Source organism: Octopus bimaculoides, chromosome 21 (assembly GCF_046866305.1).
Source record: "Octopus bimaculoides isolate indiv1 chromosome 21, ASM4686630v1, whole genome shotgun sequence".
NCBI lineage: Eukaryota > Metazoa > Mollusca > Cephalopoda > Octopoda > Octopodidae > Octopus > Octopus bimaculoides.
Genome location: NC_142948.1, coordinates 36,174,942 through 36,193,089, shown reverse-complemented (window position 1 = coordinate 36,193,089; position 18,148 = coordinate 36,174,942). Strand labels below are relative to the sequence as shown.

General features: G+C 36.9%; 1 protein-coding gene across 2 annotated transcripts in view; it reads left to right on the top strand.

Moving 5' to 3' along the window:
- The window catches only part of LOC106875700 (PH-interacting protein), a 49,944-nt gene extending 32,035 nt beyond the window's left edge, over window positions 1–17,909 (top strand). The window contains exons 18-35 of one of the 2 annotated variants that reach the window (XM_014923977.3): window positions 117–204; window positions 835–969; window positions 1,460–1,506; window positions 1,885–2,107; window positions 2,660–2,917; window positions 3,594–3,718; window positions 4,989–5,071; window positions 5,389–5,500; window positions 6,158–6,219; window positions 7,105–7,375; window positions 7,905–8,030; window positions 8,572–8,695; window positions 10,082–10,237; window positions 10,867–11,019; window positions 12,803–12,918; window positions 13,450–13,955; window positions 14,652–14,957; window positions 16,043–17,909. In XM_014923977.3, coding sequence (XP_014779463.1) covers window positions 117–204; window positions 835–969; window positions 1,460–1,506; window positions 1,885–2,107; window positions 2,660–2,917; window positions 3,594–3,718; window positions 4,989–5,071; window positions 5,389–5,500; window positions 6,158–6,219; window positions 7,105–7,375; window positions 7,905–8,030; window positions 8,572–8,695; window positions 10,082–10,237; window positions 10,867–11,019; window positions 12,803–12,918; window positions 13,450–13,955; window positions 14,652–14,957; window positions 16,043–16,716 — 3,565 coding nt within the window. In that variant the 3' untranslated portion in view covers window positions 16,717–17,909. Of the gene's footprint in view, window positions 1–116; window positions 205–834; window positions 970–1,459; window positions 1,507–1,884; window positions 2,108–2,659; window positions 2,918–3,593; window positions 3,719–4,988; window positions 5,072–5,388; window positions 5,501–6,157; window positions 6,220–7,086; window positions 7,376–7,904; window positions 8,031–8,571; window positions 8,696–10,081; window positions 10,238–10,866; window positions 11,020–12,802; window positions 12,919–13,449; window positions 13,956–14,651; window positions 14,958–16,042 lie in introns of both variants that reach the window. The other variant, XM_052975444.2, reaches the window with a different exon arrangement.
- The last annotated feature ends 239 nt before the right edge of the window (window positions 17,910–18,148 follow it).

The following is an 18,148-nucleotide window of genomic DNA, read 5'->3' as shown; positions in this document are numbered from 1 at the left end:
ATTATTTCTCTAGCTATTGTATCCACCATCTCTAGCTATAATCTCCCTATTTAAATCTGTATAACCATATCTGTAATAATAGCTTGTGTTTCTTAAGTCAAAGTTTTTGACTTCAGATCAGGAGAAGAAACTCGTTCAGCTTTTACTGAAGAAGAAATAAAACGATTTGTAACGGAAAAGAAGAAGAAACCACTGCATCAAGGAGTTAGTATATTATCTATTTCATATCACTACATATACGGATGCATACAATGCTTGTTTGCTTACATTATTTTATATATAAGAGACATCAATGATCTGGTATAATTTTTAGTTTATATAAAAATCCTTTCTCTATATCATTGGTTCTCTGATAGACTTTGTAGTATACCAGAGATCTGGCATTAAAAAGAAAAAAAGAGAAAAACTACTGGCACACTTTGTAGGGAAAGTTGAAAAGAGAAAAGAATTAGCTTAAAGTTAAACTGCACTGTTTGAGAACCAGAACTCTCTCTCTTTCTATGTACACAAACACAAACAGTTATATAAATCTTGAGAATGTTATGTAAAAGGCAGTATTACCTTTGGTTATATTCCAACACATAAAATTTTCCAGCTATGTGTTTTTTACACGACTACTTATAAAATAGCTGATTTATTTTGTGTCAGTGCTCTAAATGTTTTCCTCCTCTATATCTGCTCATTTCACATTTACTCAAGAAATTACACAAATCATGCTTACTCAAATAGCATCCTGAAATATTCATTGAAATTATTTGTATTATTGATTTTTTATTAAGTGGTGTTTGTATAAAAATAACTAAATCAATGATACATTTTTCTTTCTTACTATAGTCTGATACTGCTAGTACAACCAACTATATGAGCACTCGAAGAACAGCAAATCACAGCTATCGAACACGGGCTAACAACAATGAAGAGACTAGTTGCAACCGTCTTACTGCCAGAGCTCTCTATGATACGGAAGAAGTAAGTATAGCTTTATTGTTGTATAGGCACAGTAACATAGGTACATTATTGTATTGTTCAACCCATGCCAGCATAGAAAACTGATATTAAACGATAACAAGGCACAGGCCTGGCTGTGTCACTAATGTAGGAACTGTAAGATTTTTTTAATGAATCTCTTGAGTTAAATAAAGTTGCTTAAGAAAATCATCTCCCAGAAGTCCTCCTCATAGTTCGTTTTTGAAATACAGGAATATGAAGAAATGGTCAGTTAAGATTGCCATGCAAATATCCTTCTCAAATCTAGTAAAGTGTTAGGGTCCTTTTTCTGCTTATTTCTTTTTTTTTTTTTTTAATCCTACTTTGATTCACTGATTGATGACGAAAGAGAAAACTTATCTAGGTGCTCCAGCATGGTCTGTAACACAATGTCTTGACACTAAATGAAGAAATTACTGCATGAGGAATGTTGTTGAACTTCTTATAAATCTTTTTCTTTCTTTTCTTCTAGGAAGATGGCAGTACTTCTGGAACAGAATTATGGGATGATAGCAACAGGTACAGTAAACTCCTGTTTTATTATATCATCATTTCTCTTCTTCTGTTTCATTCTAACAGATATCCCCCTGCTTCCCCTACTCAATTCTAGCACCTTGTACCTTGAAGGTCAACTCTGATACATTACCACTATTTTAATTGCTTTCTGCTCCTCCACCTGACCCCCCCCCCTCCCCCACCTTCTCTTCTAAAATGTAAGCAGTCATGCACAGTCCTGGCCCTTTTCTCTCATATTTTACTTATCCCTACTTCATTTTCTTCTATAGCATAAAGTTGCTCCCATTTAGTCAAGGAAGCTTTCTTCTGTCTTGTAATTTACTTGACAACCTCACTAGTGTCAGCATAATAAAAAAAACCTTGTACATTTTATCTTTACAGTGAATCTAGCGAGTATTCTGATTGGATGGGCGACCAGGGGATAAATTTACAGCCCCCAAAACGATCTCAACGAAAAACCAAAAAGAAAAAGAAAAAGAAAAAAGTGGTTTCAACTTCTGATGATGAGGACGATGATGATGATGCAGAGGGTAGTGATTTAACAAAGGAATATCAGAAACGAAAGAAAAAGCCTGCACAGAAAAAGAAAGGAAGAGCAAAGAAGGTCAGTTTGTCAACATAATTGGTTTCCATTGGGTTTACTAGTAAAATGTTTTGTACAGGCAGCAGAATTATCTGCTTGTGTTCAGATTTCTTTCTTATTTAAAATTATGATCTGCTATATAAAATGTTTGTATTCTGTTACTCGTGAATGATTTAGCGCAATTTATGAACATTTTAAGGTTGTGAATGACTAAGGTTTGTTCAAAATGGATTTTATCTTTGGAATGGCTAGATTGGTGGTTTTCAACCATTTTCTGTCTGTGGATCCCTATCATTCCTATTTTACTCTAGTAGACCCTCATTGTCATTTGATGTTTAAAAAAATCCCATTATATTTTTGTAATTAAATATTATTAGGAATTGTGTAAAAGAAATTAAAATACTTTGTGATTATAGGAGTCTAACGAATTCATTGTACATAAATTTCAACAAAATCTTATCTGGATCCAAGTTGAGAACCATTGAGATAGACTGTTGATACCATATAGCCATTAAAAAAAAAAGCTTTTAGACATTTAAGAAATTTTATTCTTTTTTGTCTCTTTCCTTCCAGAAGCGTCCAGAGAAAAATAGCAGTGATGATGACGATGATGATGATGATGATAACGATGGGATTACTGATGATTTTTTTCCTCCGAAGTGGCTGACCGATGTCTACCCACGCAAGGCACCTTATGTCCCTCAAATGGGGGATGAAGTTATCTATTTCCGACAGGGCCATGAGCAGTATGTGCATGCTGTGAAAAAGAACAATGTTTACAAAGTGAATCCCTATAAAAATCAACCGTGGCATAAAATTCCAAACCTCAGGGTGAGTCTGCACTTTAGCATTTTAGGGGGTGGCGGTCACTCTAACTTCATCACCTTGGGTATTGTTTGACTTATATTAATACTTCACTTACCCTTTTCTCTCAGTTCCCAGCAGTTTCAGAATATAAGTATTCTGTCTTCAGGAACTGAACTTGTGTTACTGAACTAAAAAAAAAATTCTAAACTGTAGTTTTTATTTCCAACACACACACATATATATATATAGGTGAGCTGGCAGAGTTTTTAGCACACCTGATAAAATGCTTAATGGTATTTTGTCTATGTTCTGAGTTCAAGATCTGCTGAGGTTGACTTTGTCTTTCATCCTTCTGCAGTTGATAAAATAAGTGCCAGTTGAGCTATGGGGCTTGATGTAATCAACTTACCCACTACCCCAAAATTGCTGCCTTGTGCCAAAATTTGAAACACATATTATCATCATTATTTAACGTCTGTCAAAAAAAAAATTGTTTTACATCATAGGAATTTAGAAAGTTTGAAGGATGTGAAATAATTTTTAATGGTAGAACTCAAAGTAGATACCATTGTAAATTATAGTGTATAAATATTCAGTTAAAAAACCCCTCGGATAGAAAAAGTTAATGTTTCAGTGTTTTTCTGTTTTAATGACAAAATATTGTCTGACATTATTCATTGTTTATTTTTGTTGTTTCAAGGAACAAGAATTGATGAAAATTGTTGGTATAAAATACGAAATCCGGCCACCTCGTTTGTGTTGTTTAAAACTAGCATTTATTGACCCTGAGACTGGACGTGCAAATGGAGGTGCTTTCAGCATCAAGTAAGTAATTTATTTACTGACCAGAGACCGTTTTCTTTGATGTGTGTGTGTGTGTGTGTATGTATATATATATATATATATATATATATATATATATATTTACACACATAACTTTTACATTCAGTTAATAGGCAAGCCTTTTGGTTTTTTCTGTCTGAGTGGCTCTCATAAATGTTATCTATAAAATCTCAACTGGTTGATGTACAAATTTTGGTAGGTCACTTGATCTATGATTAAGTGTTGAAGCTGAAACAATTACACTGTGGAAAGGACAGCGTATTAGTCTTTCAAAAATACATGCACTTATGGCACAGTTTCACTTCATCTGATTGAAGACTAAAAGATGAGTGTAACTGTTTGCACCAGTCAAGGTTGCAGATGGATGGCAAAACTTCTTGATAATGTAATATGCAATATTAATGATAAAAAAAAATTAAATTTTCTTTCTAAGTCACAGGCTCAAGAGGCCTGTTTACTGGATTCTGAGGTATTCTATATTGCCACTTCCCTGAGAGAATGCCATTTTGTTGAAGGATTATTCATTTTTGCCTGCTGAGTTGACTAGAGCAATATGAAATGAAGTGATTCATACACCACATTCATGCAATGGTATATTTATCATAAAGTGACTAACGTGTCTCTTTAACAGCATAATTTTATTTATATGGCATGTAAAGGGATACAAACTGGTGATATGAAAAGGACACCCAGTACACTCTGTAGAGTGGTTGGTGTTAGAAAGGGCATCCAGCTGTAGAAAATGGAGCTAAAACAGGACTGAAGCCTGGTGCAGCTCTCTGGCTTACCAGCTCCAGTCAAACCGTCTAGTCCATGCCAGCATGTCAAATGATGTGTGTGTGTGTATATATATATATATATATATATATATATATATATATACATATATATATATATGTCAACTTCATTTTCCTTTGTTTAAGCTCTGTGGTATGTATGTGTTCTCATACTGAAATAAGTAAATTTTGATTAAGCCACAAAGTTCATATGTTGAGAAGAGCAATAATGTAAATTACTTGAGCTAAGTGAATATTTTCTGTAAGTTTTGATACTTTTGTAGACTTAAAAAGAAATGCTTACAACATACATAATACATACAGGTGTATGTATTAGGTATGTGTGCGTATGTATATATTTATGTGTGTATGTATGTATATATATATATATATATATATATATACACACACACACAAATGAAACCTTCTGTCAAGTTGGTCGTGCACTCTATTGTGTTCCATCAATTTAATTTCAGATACCATGACATGCCTGATGTTATTGATTTCTTGGTACTCAAGCAAACATATGACAATGCAATGAAGCATAAATGGAAATCGGGTATGTAACTGTTTGGTTGGAAATTGTCTGTTGATGAATAGGCTGTGTATGTGCTGGTGAATGGGTGTGTGGCTCATTTGCGGCCTCCATTAAGTGTGGAGATGTCTGTATGTATGTAACCTTAACTACAGATATTTCCAAGAGAAGGTTTTGAAATTAAAACATTATTTGAAGTAACTTTGAAAGATTTAGCAAAATCATAAATTATTGGAATTTTTCAGAATTTAGATGATTACCCCTCTCTCAAACTTCTAAATTTTCTTGTGTTGCTTTGTAATGATGTGTCCCCTACTAAGATACATAATTCTTATTTTCAGGTCACAAGTTCCGCTCAATGATAGATGACATGTGGTGGATGGGCTCCATAGAATCTCAAGAACCTTTCCAGCCAGAATTTCCTGACAGCATGTACCAGTGTTTTAATGTGCAGTAAGTAAAATTAGAACATTTGTACCTGGAACTGTTGACACTCACAAACATGGAATAAGCATGCTAATGTAAACCATTTTTGATTTTTGGCGTGGCTGTGTGGTAAGAAGTTTGCTTCCCTACCACATGGTTCCAGTTCCATTGCATGACACCTTGGGCAAGTGTCTTCTACTATAGTCTTGGGCTGACCAAAACCTTGTGAGTGGATTTGGTAGACAGAAACTGAAAGAAGCCTGTCATATATAATATTTGTATACATGTATTAATATGTGTGTGTCTGTGTTTGTCCCTTCCCTTAATCATTACTTGACAATCTCTTTGCCAAATTACTGCTTATGTCAGAATTGACATAGTTATTTAATAACGTCAAGGAAGCTTACTTATGTATAAAATGAGGCTTGATCACTAACTATTTTAACTTTTTTCAGTGATGTCTTATCCAGTACCACCTTGCATAACAGTAACTTTTATTGTAATATCTTGTATAATGATGGTTTTATGGTGATACCATGTATAAGAATAACTTTTGTTGTATCTTGTACAACAATGGCTTTTGTCATGATATTTTGTATAACAATAGTCTTTATAGTTGAATGTTGCATAATGATGGCTTCTAAAATATCTTGTACAATGATGATGGTTTTTTTTCTATTTCAGCTGGGATAATGGTGAAATGGAAAAATTGAGCCCCTGGGATATGGAGCCAATTGATCCAGATCGTAAGTTATTTTCACAATATTTTAATTATTTAGTGTGTTAAGACATCCAGAGAATACAGTAGGTTTAAAATGGATGCAAACTGTGATTCAGCACAAATATTAGCATGGTGTGCTGAAGAGTTAAAAAATTTTTTTTTTCTTCTCATTTGAAGGACCAGACATATCATTGCTTTTGTCTGCTTCGGTCCTATTTACAGTTGAATGGCCAGCAAATAGGTAAATTATCTGTCTGCGAAAATATCTGCTCCAACAACTGGTATGCAAATAACCCAAATTTGCAGAACTATTCAATCTGTGTTCTTAAACTAAGAGGAAACTTAAACTAATTATTTAATTTAATAACCTATTACTAACACTTTGAAGATGAACTAACCAAGAAGTAACTTCTTTTTTTTTTTTTTTTGTTATATTCTAAATTACTAATGAAATCCTAACTTTGTACTAAAAATGTGTGTTAGCTTAACAACTGCTCTGCCCCACCCCCATTCTCCTCATCAGTACACTCATTGCTTTTCTCTCTCTTTCTCTCGCTCTCCTTTCCTTATAAGCAAGTTCTTATATGTGAGAGAGGTGCAAGCTTGACAGAAGTGACTTATAACCATCGTAACATCTTCTAACACTTCTGATATTATCTGGTAATTCATTCAGTCATAAAAAATCTTCATCCTCATCATTGATGTTCTGCTCCACATATCATTGTACTTCATCTGTACTGTTATCATGGTGTACTGTGTAGCTCGTGAGCAACATCAAAACTATTGCCAGCAGGCCGGGAGCATAGTGTACTTGCATGTTGTCTAGTAAATTCCAATGTTGACATTTCCCTGCTTGGAACCTTACAGTTTGTTTATTACATTTCATTTATAGGTGTTTCTCATTCAACAGGTCTTCCAACAGAGCTTGGTGGAGGAGTAGAAGTGACCCCTGAAGAAAGGAAATCTCATTATGTCCCCAAAGATGGAGAGTGGCCCAAAAATGGTCGAGATAATGAGTGTGATCGTATAGTAAAGGGTTTGGAGTATGTAATGGCCCACTCTATAGCGGAGCCATTCCTTACACCTGTAGATCTAAAAGCATTCCCACTTTATGCAAAAGTCATTGAATACCCGATTGACTTGACGACCATTAAAGAACGATTAGAACATAGATTTTACCGGTAAGTGTTATAGTTTCTGTTAGTTTGAAAGAATTTCTTAGTTCTTACCAACAAAAAAAAATCACCTTGAATTTTAAAATAATTATTAACATAAATCATGTTAATGTATTCATTGAACATTTTTGTTTTATCTATCTATCTCTATCTATCTATCTCTATATCCATCTCTATCTATCTATATATCTATCTATCTATATATCTATCTATCTATCTCTATATCCATCTCTATCTATCTATCTATCTATCTATCTAAACTTAAAAACACTAAGTACTGTGTTTGATTTGATTAAACATTTCAAGGTAGTGACCCAGTATGGCCACAGTCCATTTGACTGAAACAAGCAAGAAAAATTCCCCTATGATTCAAACATGTCTCTCTCCTACTAGCTGGTTGACATCCTGATACCCAGTTCTTCATTGTAATTTTTTCTATAAGTAAGCTTATGAAATGAATTTTACTATTAAAATTATATCAATGTAAACTCTTATCAAATGTCAGTTACATCTTAATTTGCTGTTTCTGTTGCAGACGGGTAAACTCAATCCAGTTTGATGTTCGATATGTGGAAACTAATGCTGAGAGGTTCAATGAACCAAAATCACAAATAGTTCGTTCTGCTAAAATCTTAACCGAAACTCTTCTCAGGTATATTAGGTAAGGATTGAACTTCTTCATTTCTCTTTCTTAAACTTCCAGCCTCCCACTGGGGATGTGAGGGTCTGATGCATGGGTCTAATTCTGTGTTTGTGTGTGTGTAGCATGAGAGGCAAGAGTATGATAGAGAGGAATAACAGATTTCTTGCTATAGAGGAGATAGATGGCTACACCAGCTGGAAAAGGGCAGATGATGGTGGTGGTGACGAGGTACGTCTAGCATCTCATCAGCATCATCATCATCTCTTTTTGTAGCTGGGGCCCGCAATGTATCTCTTGCGTGTTTGTGATGAGAAGAGACAAGATATAATTTGGCCTTCAGCACAGTAGGATGTTATTCGATGGCGATTTGGCTGCTAATTCTAACAAGTCAAAGGTTCTCTCATTGGCTTATATATAAGTTGGAAAAGTTGTGTATTGCCCATTAGATCCCTGTAGTTTTCAACAAGATCAGTTGTCCCTTAAAGTTTCATAAAATACTAAGCTCTACTAAATAGAAAATTTGGTGCCTGCTGACTATACTATTCTTTCTTGTTTACAGTGACACTAATTGTTATGACCCTCGCCCAATTTTAGCTGAATTGTGGGGCGAGGATGATCACCAGGCTAGTGAAAGTGATGATGATGAAAGTAGTAGAGATTCTACTAGCCGGAAGCGTAAACTGGTATGTATCTAACTTAAACCCTTTGTTCCCTATCAGGCATAAGCTATCAACAACTTCTCTCCACTCATCTTCATTCTGGGCTCTCTTTTCTACCTCCCAAGTTGGATTCCTGCTTTTTCAGTTCCCTAAATATCCTATCCTATCTGTTTCCCTGGCTGTATGTATGTGTAAGAAGACCCTACCTTTTCAATTGCAGGTACAATCCATTTAATGGGTCTCTGTACAGTTTACTTTTACTTACTTTATCCCTATGCTCCCTATGGCGTATAGGGCATCGATGATTTTTCTCCATTGATCTCTATCCTGGACTGTCTGTTCTGCTTCTCCTCAGTTGGATCTCCACTTCCTTGCCACAACCTCTTGAATTTGCTGCATTGTATCATATGGCTCCCTGAGGGAAGGCCTTTGCCTCTCAGGTCCTTTTGGTTTTAAGTTGTCATAAATATTTTCTGTAACTTGATTGTGTAAGAAGTGGTAATGGCCCTATTTTTACCTTTTTTACCTCCGGGAAGAGGTGGTCCATATTAGGTTTTATTCTTTGACTTGTCCAGCATGTAAGGCCCTACTAGGAGCTAGCACTGCACTGGCATAGCTCTCAGGGTCATTGAGGCACTCAAACTACCACACTGCCACAGGGGACTGGTCATTGGGGTAGGAACTGGTATATATACCATGTTATCAGTTGATCACTTACTCTAGAAGTGACAGTTTTTACTATGTCATTAGTTTGTCTTCTATATTGACCACAGTAGTTGGTGTGGGGGTCATGTTGTCATTGTTTTAGGCATCTGTGTCTACGGGTCTTCAGTATCTCCTAAGTATGTTATGGTGTTGTTATTTAGTTGGCATTGGTCCAACAGAATTATGAGTGGAAGGAATTCCAGCTTTGACCTTCCAGGCTGTCCCTAAGGTACAATGCACCCAAGACCATATCAAACAATTAAGACTATAAGGTGTAAGTAACTTCAAGGAGATTTGGGTTGTATTTCTAGTAGGATGAGTAACTGTATAGAGGCTCCTTTGTTGGCTTGAGGGGTCACTGTGCCAATTTGTGACCTGTATTCAAACAGACAGGTCAGAAGTATGTTCTTGCTTACGGTATGGATGTGTCACAACTAGTGACTGTATACAAGTACTGGCACTGTATCAGTAACATTAGCAATGTGACAAACTAGGAAGCACTTTACCATAAATGTAATTGTTCAGGAAATCTTATTTACATGGTTTTATTTATCTTGGTTGTAACCATTTTGCTTCACCGAGAAAACCATGAACATCACACGACTGAACTTTAGTCTCATAGTTTGTATAATCTATCAATATAAAGATGAGGTAGACATCTGTCTTCTCTGACCCATTCATTCTTATATTTTAATCTCTCTACAGCGAGCTACAACAGCTGCAAACAAAAGACGACGTGCTGAGACCCAGCAAACTGACCCTGATGCCTGGAAGGAACAGTGTCGAGACTTACTGGAAAGGATATTTGAATGTGATGACTCTGAACCATTCCGAACTCCAGTAGATCCAGAAGAATACCCTGTAAGTATTGTAACTTAGGTTGTCTTGAACATCCTGTAGCTTACATTGTCTGGGACATCCTGTGATGTTATGTTGCCTGGGACCTTCTGTGATGTACGTTTCTTGGGGAGTCCTGTTGCATATGTTGCCTGAGGCATTCTGTGACCTGTTGTCTGGGGCATCTTGTGACATGTGTTGCCTGGGGCGTCTTGTGACTTATGTTGCCTGGGGTATCTTGTGACTTGTGTTTGCTTCGGCGTCTTGTGACATGTGTTGCCTGGGGCGTCCTGTGACATTTTGCCTGGGGAGGGGGACTCTTAGAATGTATGTTGCTTGGAGCATCCTGTGGCTTGTGTGGTCTTGGACGTCTTAAGGTTTGTGTGCTTTTGGACGCCCTGTGGCTTGCGTGCGGCCTTGGATGTCCTGTGGCCTGCCTGTGGTCTTGTATGTCATGTTTTTGTGTGTCTCTATTCCCACTGCTTGACAACTGGTGTTGGTTTGATGATGTTCCTGTAACTTCGCAGCTCAGTGAAAAGTACAGATAAAATGAATACCAGATTGAAATTTTAAGCACAAGGATTGATTTATTTGACCAAATGTTGTTGAAATTTCTGCAATGCTGAACTAAATAATCAAATTTTGCCTTTTAGGATTATTTTGAAATTGTCGAAACGCCTTTGGATTTTGCCACTGTGCAAATGCGGCTACATAAAGGAGAATATGAAAATCCCCTTGATCTCAGTAAAGATGTGCGGCTGATATTCCAAAATTCGAAAGCCTACAACACAAACAAACGTTCACGTGTAAGTTTTTTTCTTTGTTTTTAAGTTTTTTTTTTTTTATCTATATCAGTGGTTCCCAATTTGGTGTTTGCAGACCCCTGGTGGTCTGCAAAGGTCCGTGAACTAAATTCAGAATTTTATATATATATATATATATATATATATATATATATATATATAAGAATATTAAAAGGGATCTATGGGAAAACTATTTTTAAATAAAAACTACTGTCCTATATCCTCGCTGTGTTTATTTTATATCTTTGGGTTTCTAGTGAGAGATGGTTTATTAACAGATCTTCATTGGAACAAGAGAAACAAGTGTCTCTGCGGCACTTTTAATAGTGCAGTAAGGTCTCTATTAGTTGATCTAAAATAAAATAAAAAAAACAAAAACCTTTTTTGAAATGCTAGCCGTATGAGACACAACTCATCATCGGGCAGGCCGCATTACTAAAATAAAATGTAACTTTTGATAGGTGTAATTATAACGGCAGTCCTGCAGTTTGCACATGGCTGCAAGTCTGTCTCCATATGCTTTAGAGTTAACTCCCCTTAACCAAGTGCGTACGCGTACGCACTCGTTTTCACTCTGCTTGTCTTTATACATATATATAAGCATTGCTAGAAAATATGCATTTGCCACTTTGCTCTTGAGAAGGGAAGCCTCACTTTTTTTCATCAGGACTTGTCATAAGACATCATGCACCTTCTTACTGCATATGGATACACCTAAGTTATGACTGTCTTGAAAGAGTGGTTGAGATGAGACTTTACATAATTCTGTTTTTTTTTTTGTTTTTTTTTAATTTTTATTCTGTAATCTGTACTTTTTGTGCTCTATGTAAATATCCATCTCAAGCCTGCTGGTGTTTATCTACCTTACTACTTCTCTCTCTGTCTGTCATGTATATATATCATTGTATTAACCAGACTATCAGATGTTACACATCGCTGGTCACAATGCATGAGTGTAGCAGATTTGGTTTTACCCAGCTTTGCTGTAAGCACATTCTTCATAACGATTAATGCCTTCCATCCTGCTCTTACTCTCTGAGATTTCATCATCCATATCTTGGTGCATATTCGCTGTATGCCTTAATTAAACCTACCTCTTCCCACATCTTCAGATTGAATGTACTTTCCTTTTCCAGGCCTTCTGCTGAGCCATGGCTATCCGGCTTTCTCAGTAAGGTCTGCAGCCGATCTGTGGCTTCCTGCAATGAGCACAGTGTTCTCTGTGAATCGGAGGTGTGTTAGTAGCTTACTGTTGTTCATACCACCTGTCCAGTCACTGTCTCTGATGATCATTTCTGGACATGTGCTTGAAGAGCTTTGGAGAGATGCTGTCTCTTTATTTGATGCCCTTCTTGATATATTTTTTAAATATATTCTTGATGTTCTAAGGCAATGGTTCTCAACCATTTATTACCTAAGGAGTAGATGAAAATATCACAGAACAGTTGATACGAAAAATTTAAATTAGCTTAAAAATCATACAATTTGAAATGTTATGGCATAATACAATAAATTATTGAAAAGAAAACAATTACGAATGTATTTCATTGTAGTATTCCGTCAAGGCAGTTCCGCAGCATGGCTGCTGTCCAATGACTGAAACAAAAGATTATACCTTCATTGGTTACAGGTTTCAAACCTGCCAACCATCCCTGATAGGTTTATTTGTCTCTCTCTCTCTATTTTCTTTTTGTTATTGTATATTTAACTTACTTAGAGAGAGAAAGAGATAGTTTTTCTTTCATTTTCTATTATGTATTTCCTACATTTTCTTTCTCCATTGTAGATTTATGCTATGACATTGAGGCTATCAGCTATGTTTGATGAACAAATTAGAGAAATTATTAGCAACTGGAAAGCTGCCGTTAGAAACAGCAGATCAACAAATTCTAGTCAGAACAGGTAAGTGACATGCTAATGATATTAGCTAATTAAGAGGAGAACATACATAAGCTTGATGCTTCAGATTTATAAATGGGGATGGACTGGTGAAATGAAATGTTCTGACTTACATTCTATACTCCAGATCACTGTATAATTGTAACTATCTTAAAAATATAATTGTGTTTTGTGGCTATGTGGTTAAGAATTTTTTTTTCCAACCACATTGTTTTGGTTTCAGTCCTACTGTGTGGTACGTAGGCTAAGTATTTTCTATTAAAGTCCCTGAACATGTTTACATTGGCAAAATGACCCTCCTAAGGTACAATGTTTCAACACATTTTACATCAAAAATTTTTCAAAACAAGTACACAAACTTTTGTGTATGTTAACAGGAAATCCCAGTAATCCAAGAACATGTTAATGATCAAGGAACAGCTTTAGTTTTCCTGATAGTTTTTAATGAAATCATATTTTCTCTCTCTCTCTCTCTCTCTCTCTGGTAAAGTTAACCCCAACTTTTTTTTTTTAATTTTTTGTTATTTACTACAGGAAAAGAACTTCCAGGAATTCAGTAAAATCAGATGGAAGTTCTACAACCACTACTAGAAACCGAACTTCTGCAAACAGTAACCACTTGGGTTCAGCGTCTCAAGCAGGCAACCACCCATCGACATCTGGCTATCTTGCACCGTCCAGTTCCGGTCTCACTACATCAGTGGTCAACAGTAGGAGTGGGCGTGGCTCAGCGACACCGTCCAGCAGCAGCAGTTTCAGCAGCACCAGTAGTAGCACCAGCAGTGGTACCAGCAGTGGAAGCAGCGTTGGTAGTCTGAGCTGCAGTACTATTACTACCAGCAGCAGCAGCAGCAGCAGCAGTAGAAGCAGCAGCAGCGGCAGCAGCAGGTTGAACGGTTATTCCAAGTCTACATCGAGTTCAGCAGCAGGCTCCTCATCCCCCTCCTCCTCCTCATCCTCAGGCAGCAGTTCAAAACGAGGAAGCGGTAGCTTAAAGGCTAATCACAAAGCTGCAGCTACAGCAGTGATGTCTCAATCAGGTAGATCAGCATTAACTCTATTCCTCTTTGCATTCATCCCATACACCTTAACTTTCTGGCCATTGCACCCTGTCACAGTGCAGCACCAACTTTTCCAGATATTTGGTTTGCTGAAAAAAAAAAAAAACCTGTGGGGCCTGTTTTCACCACAAGACTAAATCCTAAATATAACTCCATATATATCACACTTAACCCTTTTGTTACTGAATTTATTTTGAGATGCTCTGTGTTTCTTTCAATTAATTTTGAATGTAACAAAAAATTTAGTAAAATAACTTGTCAAGGTGCTTGGATCAGTGGTTAGAGCGTCGGGCTTACAATTATAAGGTAGTGAGTTCGATTCCCAGACTGGGCTATGTTGTGTTCTTGAGCAAGACACTTTATTTCACATTACTCCAGTTCCACTCAACTGTAGAAACACGTTGCGATGTCACTGGTGCCAAGCTGTATTGGCCCCTTTGCTTTTCTCTTGGATAACATTGGTGAAGAGGGGAGACTGGTATGGATGGGTGACTGCTGATCTTCCATAAACAACCTTACCTGGACATGTGCCTCGGAGAGGAACTTCCTAGGTGCAAACCCATGGTCATTTGTGACCAAAGGAGGTCCACTCCACCACCTCAATAGTTTAATTGCTAATTAAAAGAATGTTGTGTCTAGTTGATGGATTAATTGTTGTGTGTCTGTTTGTTGTAGATATCTGTGTTACCTCCAGTGGTAGAGTTGTAAAGAAGAAATCTCTGGTTGAAGCGTCGAGTGAAGACAGTGATCTTGATGAGATATCTCGGCCCCTTGCAACACACGTATCACCACGGGCTACTCTGAAAAGACGGCGCAAAGAAAGGCTTGGCAATGTCGACGACGATGACTCTGACGAAGAAAAAGTAACAAAAAAGAAGAAAGTGAAACATAAAAATGGGTCTTTGAAGAAGATGAAAATGAAAATGAAGAAAAAGAAGAGTAAAAAGAAGAAGAAGAAGAAAGCTGTAAAAAGTAGATCAGGTGATGTGATGTTCTTTTCAATTATGTTCTGTTTGTTAATTGTGAAGTGAATGTCTTTGCAGAGGGTATGAGACATTTGGCACTGCCTTTGTGGTGCTATGTATTTGGTGTTGCTGGACTCGGTACTGACTTAGTTAACATTAAGTATTTCAATGTTTCTCTCTCTTCTCTCTCTCTCTCTCTCTCTCTCTCTCTCTCTCTCTCTCTCTCTCTCTCTCACAACTCTTCTTCTGTTTGTGTCTGAGCGTATTCCTCTGTGTGTGTATGACGAGAGGGAAAGTGTTTATGTCAGCTTTGATTCAGATATTTATGGAATGTTATTTCACTAAATCTCTCATAATTTAGTTAATTAAAACATGAAAAGAGAATGTATTCTTAGAAATATAGTTAGAAAGGGGTTAAGTGATCCATAAGGTTGGGTTGAGGGTTCACAAATCAGTTGGTTACTGATATGTCTTTTATATTCTCTTTTATCTTTTATGCATTTCAGCCCAAAGGCTGTGGCCATGCTGGGGCACTGCCAGTATAATTACCTTTTCAGTGTCCATTCTCATACGGTTGTCATTTGGTGACGGAGAAAGTTTGAGATTGCTGTCCCTGTTGGAGTTTCTTGTTGCAATGTAAGCTCCTCTGGGGTCTAGGTGCTTCTTCAAAACCTCTACCTCCATTCCATGTGGATCTTGGGGTTTTTTTTTACCAACATATTAAATAACAAGCTATTGCAGTACCTGGTCCTTGTTTTAGACCGGATGGTGGCACCTTTGGAACAGTGCAGTGGCATCTTGCTTGAGAGCTTGTATAACTTTTGGTGCCAGTTCTCCAAGGATCTTCTCTGTGTATGTCATTGCATATATCTCTTCCATCTTCACACCAAAGACTAGTTGTAATTCTTTCAGTCTCTCCCAATAACTCAACTCTTTCATTGATGCAGTTTTCTTGTTTTACCATTATCCTTTTACTTGTTCCAGTCGTTTGGACTGCGGCCATGCTGGAGCACCACCTTAAAACTGAATTGCTTTGAATTATTTCTTTATTTATTGCAACTTTGTATTAATTTTTTTTTTTTTTTTTTCCATTTTGTGTAGACACACCACTTCCGCTGACCAATGGACACACAAAACCATATCGGACGCGGGCGACCACTGGATCTCTAAAGCCACGCAAGTATGAAGAGGAGAATGAATTACCTTTAAGGCGCCACAAAAGACGTCTTCGTCAGCTGAACCTGTCATCATCGTCAAGTACATCGTCTAGTTGTAAGAAGCGTAACTCGAGATTTAGCAGCAGCAGCTCCGCCAGATCCACAAGTTCAACTTCCAGCAAGAGCTCTGACTCTGCGTCTTCATCAGATTCTGAGGTCACCCCACAAAGTGACTTGCTTACAGACAATGATACTATTCCCCGGCGGTCAAAGCGCGCGGCGACGCAGCGCAGCACCCGGGCCACTCAGAACATCTACGATGTATCAACTCCCGAGCGGCGAAACAGACGCTCACGGCAGGGTGGCGGTGATGACGACGAGGGTCGTTTCAATGGTGACAGCAGCCACCAGTCTTCGTCGCAGTCTCCTGTTATGATGACACGGAATCAGGGTCGACGAACTGTCCGGTATCGTGAGGATAGTGACTTTGAGTATGGAGATGTTAGTGATGACTCGAACACATCAAATTTATCTGAAAGTGGTATTATCTCCCGTAGTCGGAAAGGACGTTTAAGACAAATGTCTCAGAGATCCAGACACAACTTAGTAGGGGATTAAACAAAAAGACAAAAAAAAACAAAAACTGGAAATTTTTTTAAATTTTATTTATATAAACATATATTTTTTTTTTAACAAGTTTATTTTATTTTTTTTTTTCAAACATAGCTTGAAAATTTTTTTTTTTTTTTTTCAAGAAGGAAATAAATTTTTTCTTTCTATTTTTCTTTTCATTTCCCCCCATTTATTTATTTTATTTTATTTCTGGTTTTTTTTTTTTTTTTTTCAACTTTCCCTTCCTTTGTCCTAAATACGGGCTGACAAAAATTTTAAAAAACACACAAAAAAAAAAGAAACAAAAACAAACAAACTATAATTTGTTAAAAAAAAAAAATCCTCAACAGAAGCTTCTGAAATCCAAGTGTAATAAATGTCTGCACCATTGTCTTACTAAATCTGCCATCCTTTGAACAAATATGTCTCCATTATTATGTTACCTTTTGTCATTTGTAATATAGTGCAGCTGAGATAGAACACCAACACATACATAGATACACTATTACATCACACACACACACACACACACATAGACGTATCATCTTCCACCACACTGTACCATAGACATTGCAGAAACACAACATATTACATACATTACATATTGTACTCTCTCTCTCTCTCTCTCTCTTTCTCTCTCTCTCTCTCTCTTTCTCTCTCTCTCTCTCTCTCTCTCTCTCTCTCTCTCTCTCTCTCTCTCTCTATATATATATATATATATATATATATATATATATATATACACACACACCTCACTGTATATTCTTCATGCCACTTTATCCCATTCCACTTCATATTCTGTTTCTTCCATTTCCTCCCCTCTTCCTTCCTTCTTTCCTTTCACTTGTTAAACTTTCACACTATATCGTATAGAGACACTCCACACTACCTATATACACACACACACACACAGACACCTGATTACACAACCTACAAACTATACTATGCATCATCTCACTCACGCACACAACACACAAGGCGACACACACCTCACCTCACAATGCAACACACAAGGCGACACACACCTCACAACACAAGGCGACATATACAACACAGACATATTTGAGTTCTGAATTTCAATCCAGAAAGACAGCAAAATGGTAAATTGATGGTCTTGTCTGGGCTTTGTGGTTCTTTTGTAGTGTGATTGTTATTTTCTATGAAATGATTCTAATTCTATATAAATGTTGATTCCCTCATTGCTCTCTTCTCTACAATCATTCCGTTTTAGAGAGATTTCAATGGAAGAAATCACTTTCTCTCTCTCTCTCTCTCTCTCTCTCTCTCTCTCTGAAGGGTGATGAACTGGTGGAGCACTGGACAAAATACTTTGCCGTGTTTCAGTTTCATTTCTATACACTGTTGGTTCAAGTTGGGGGTCATTTAGCCTTTCAGTGGACTGGACTATGTACAGAAGTTGGTCTTGTGCCTAGTCAAA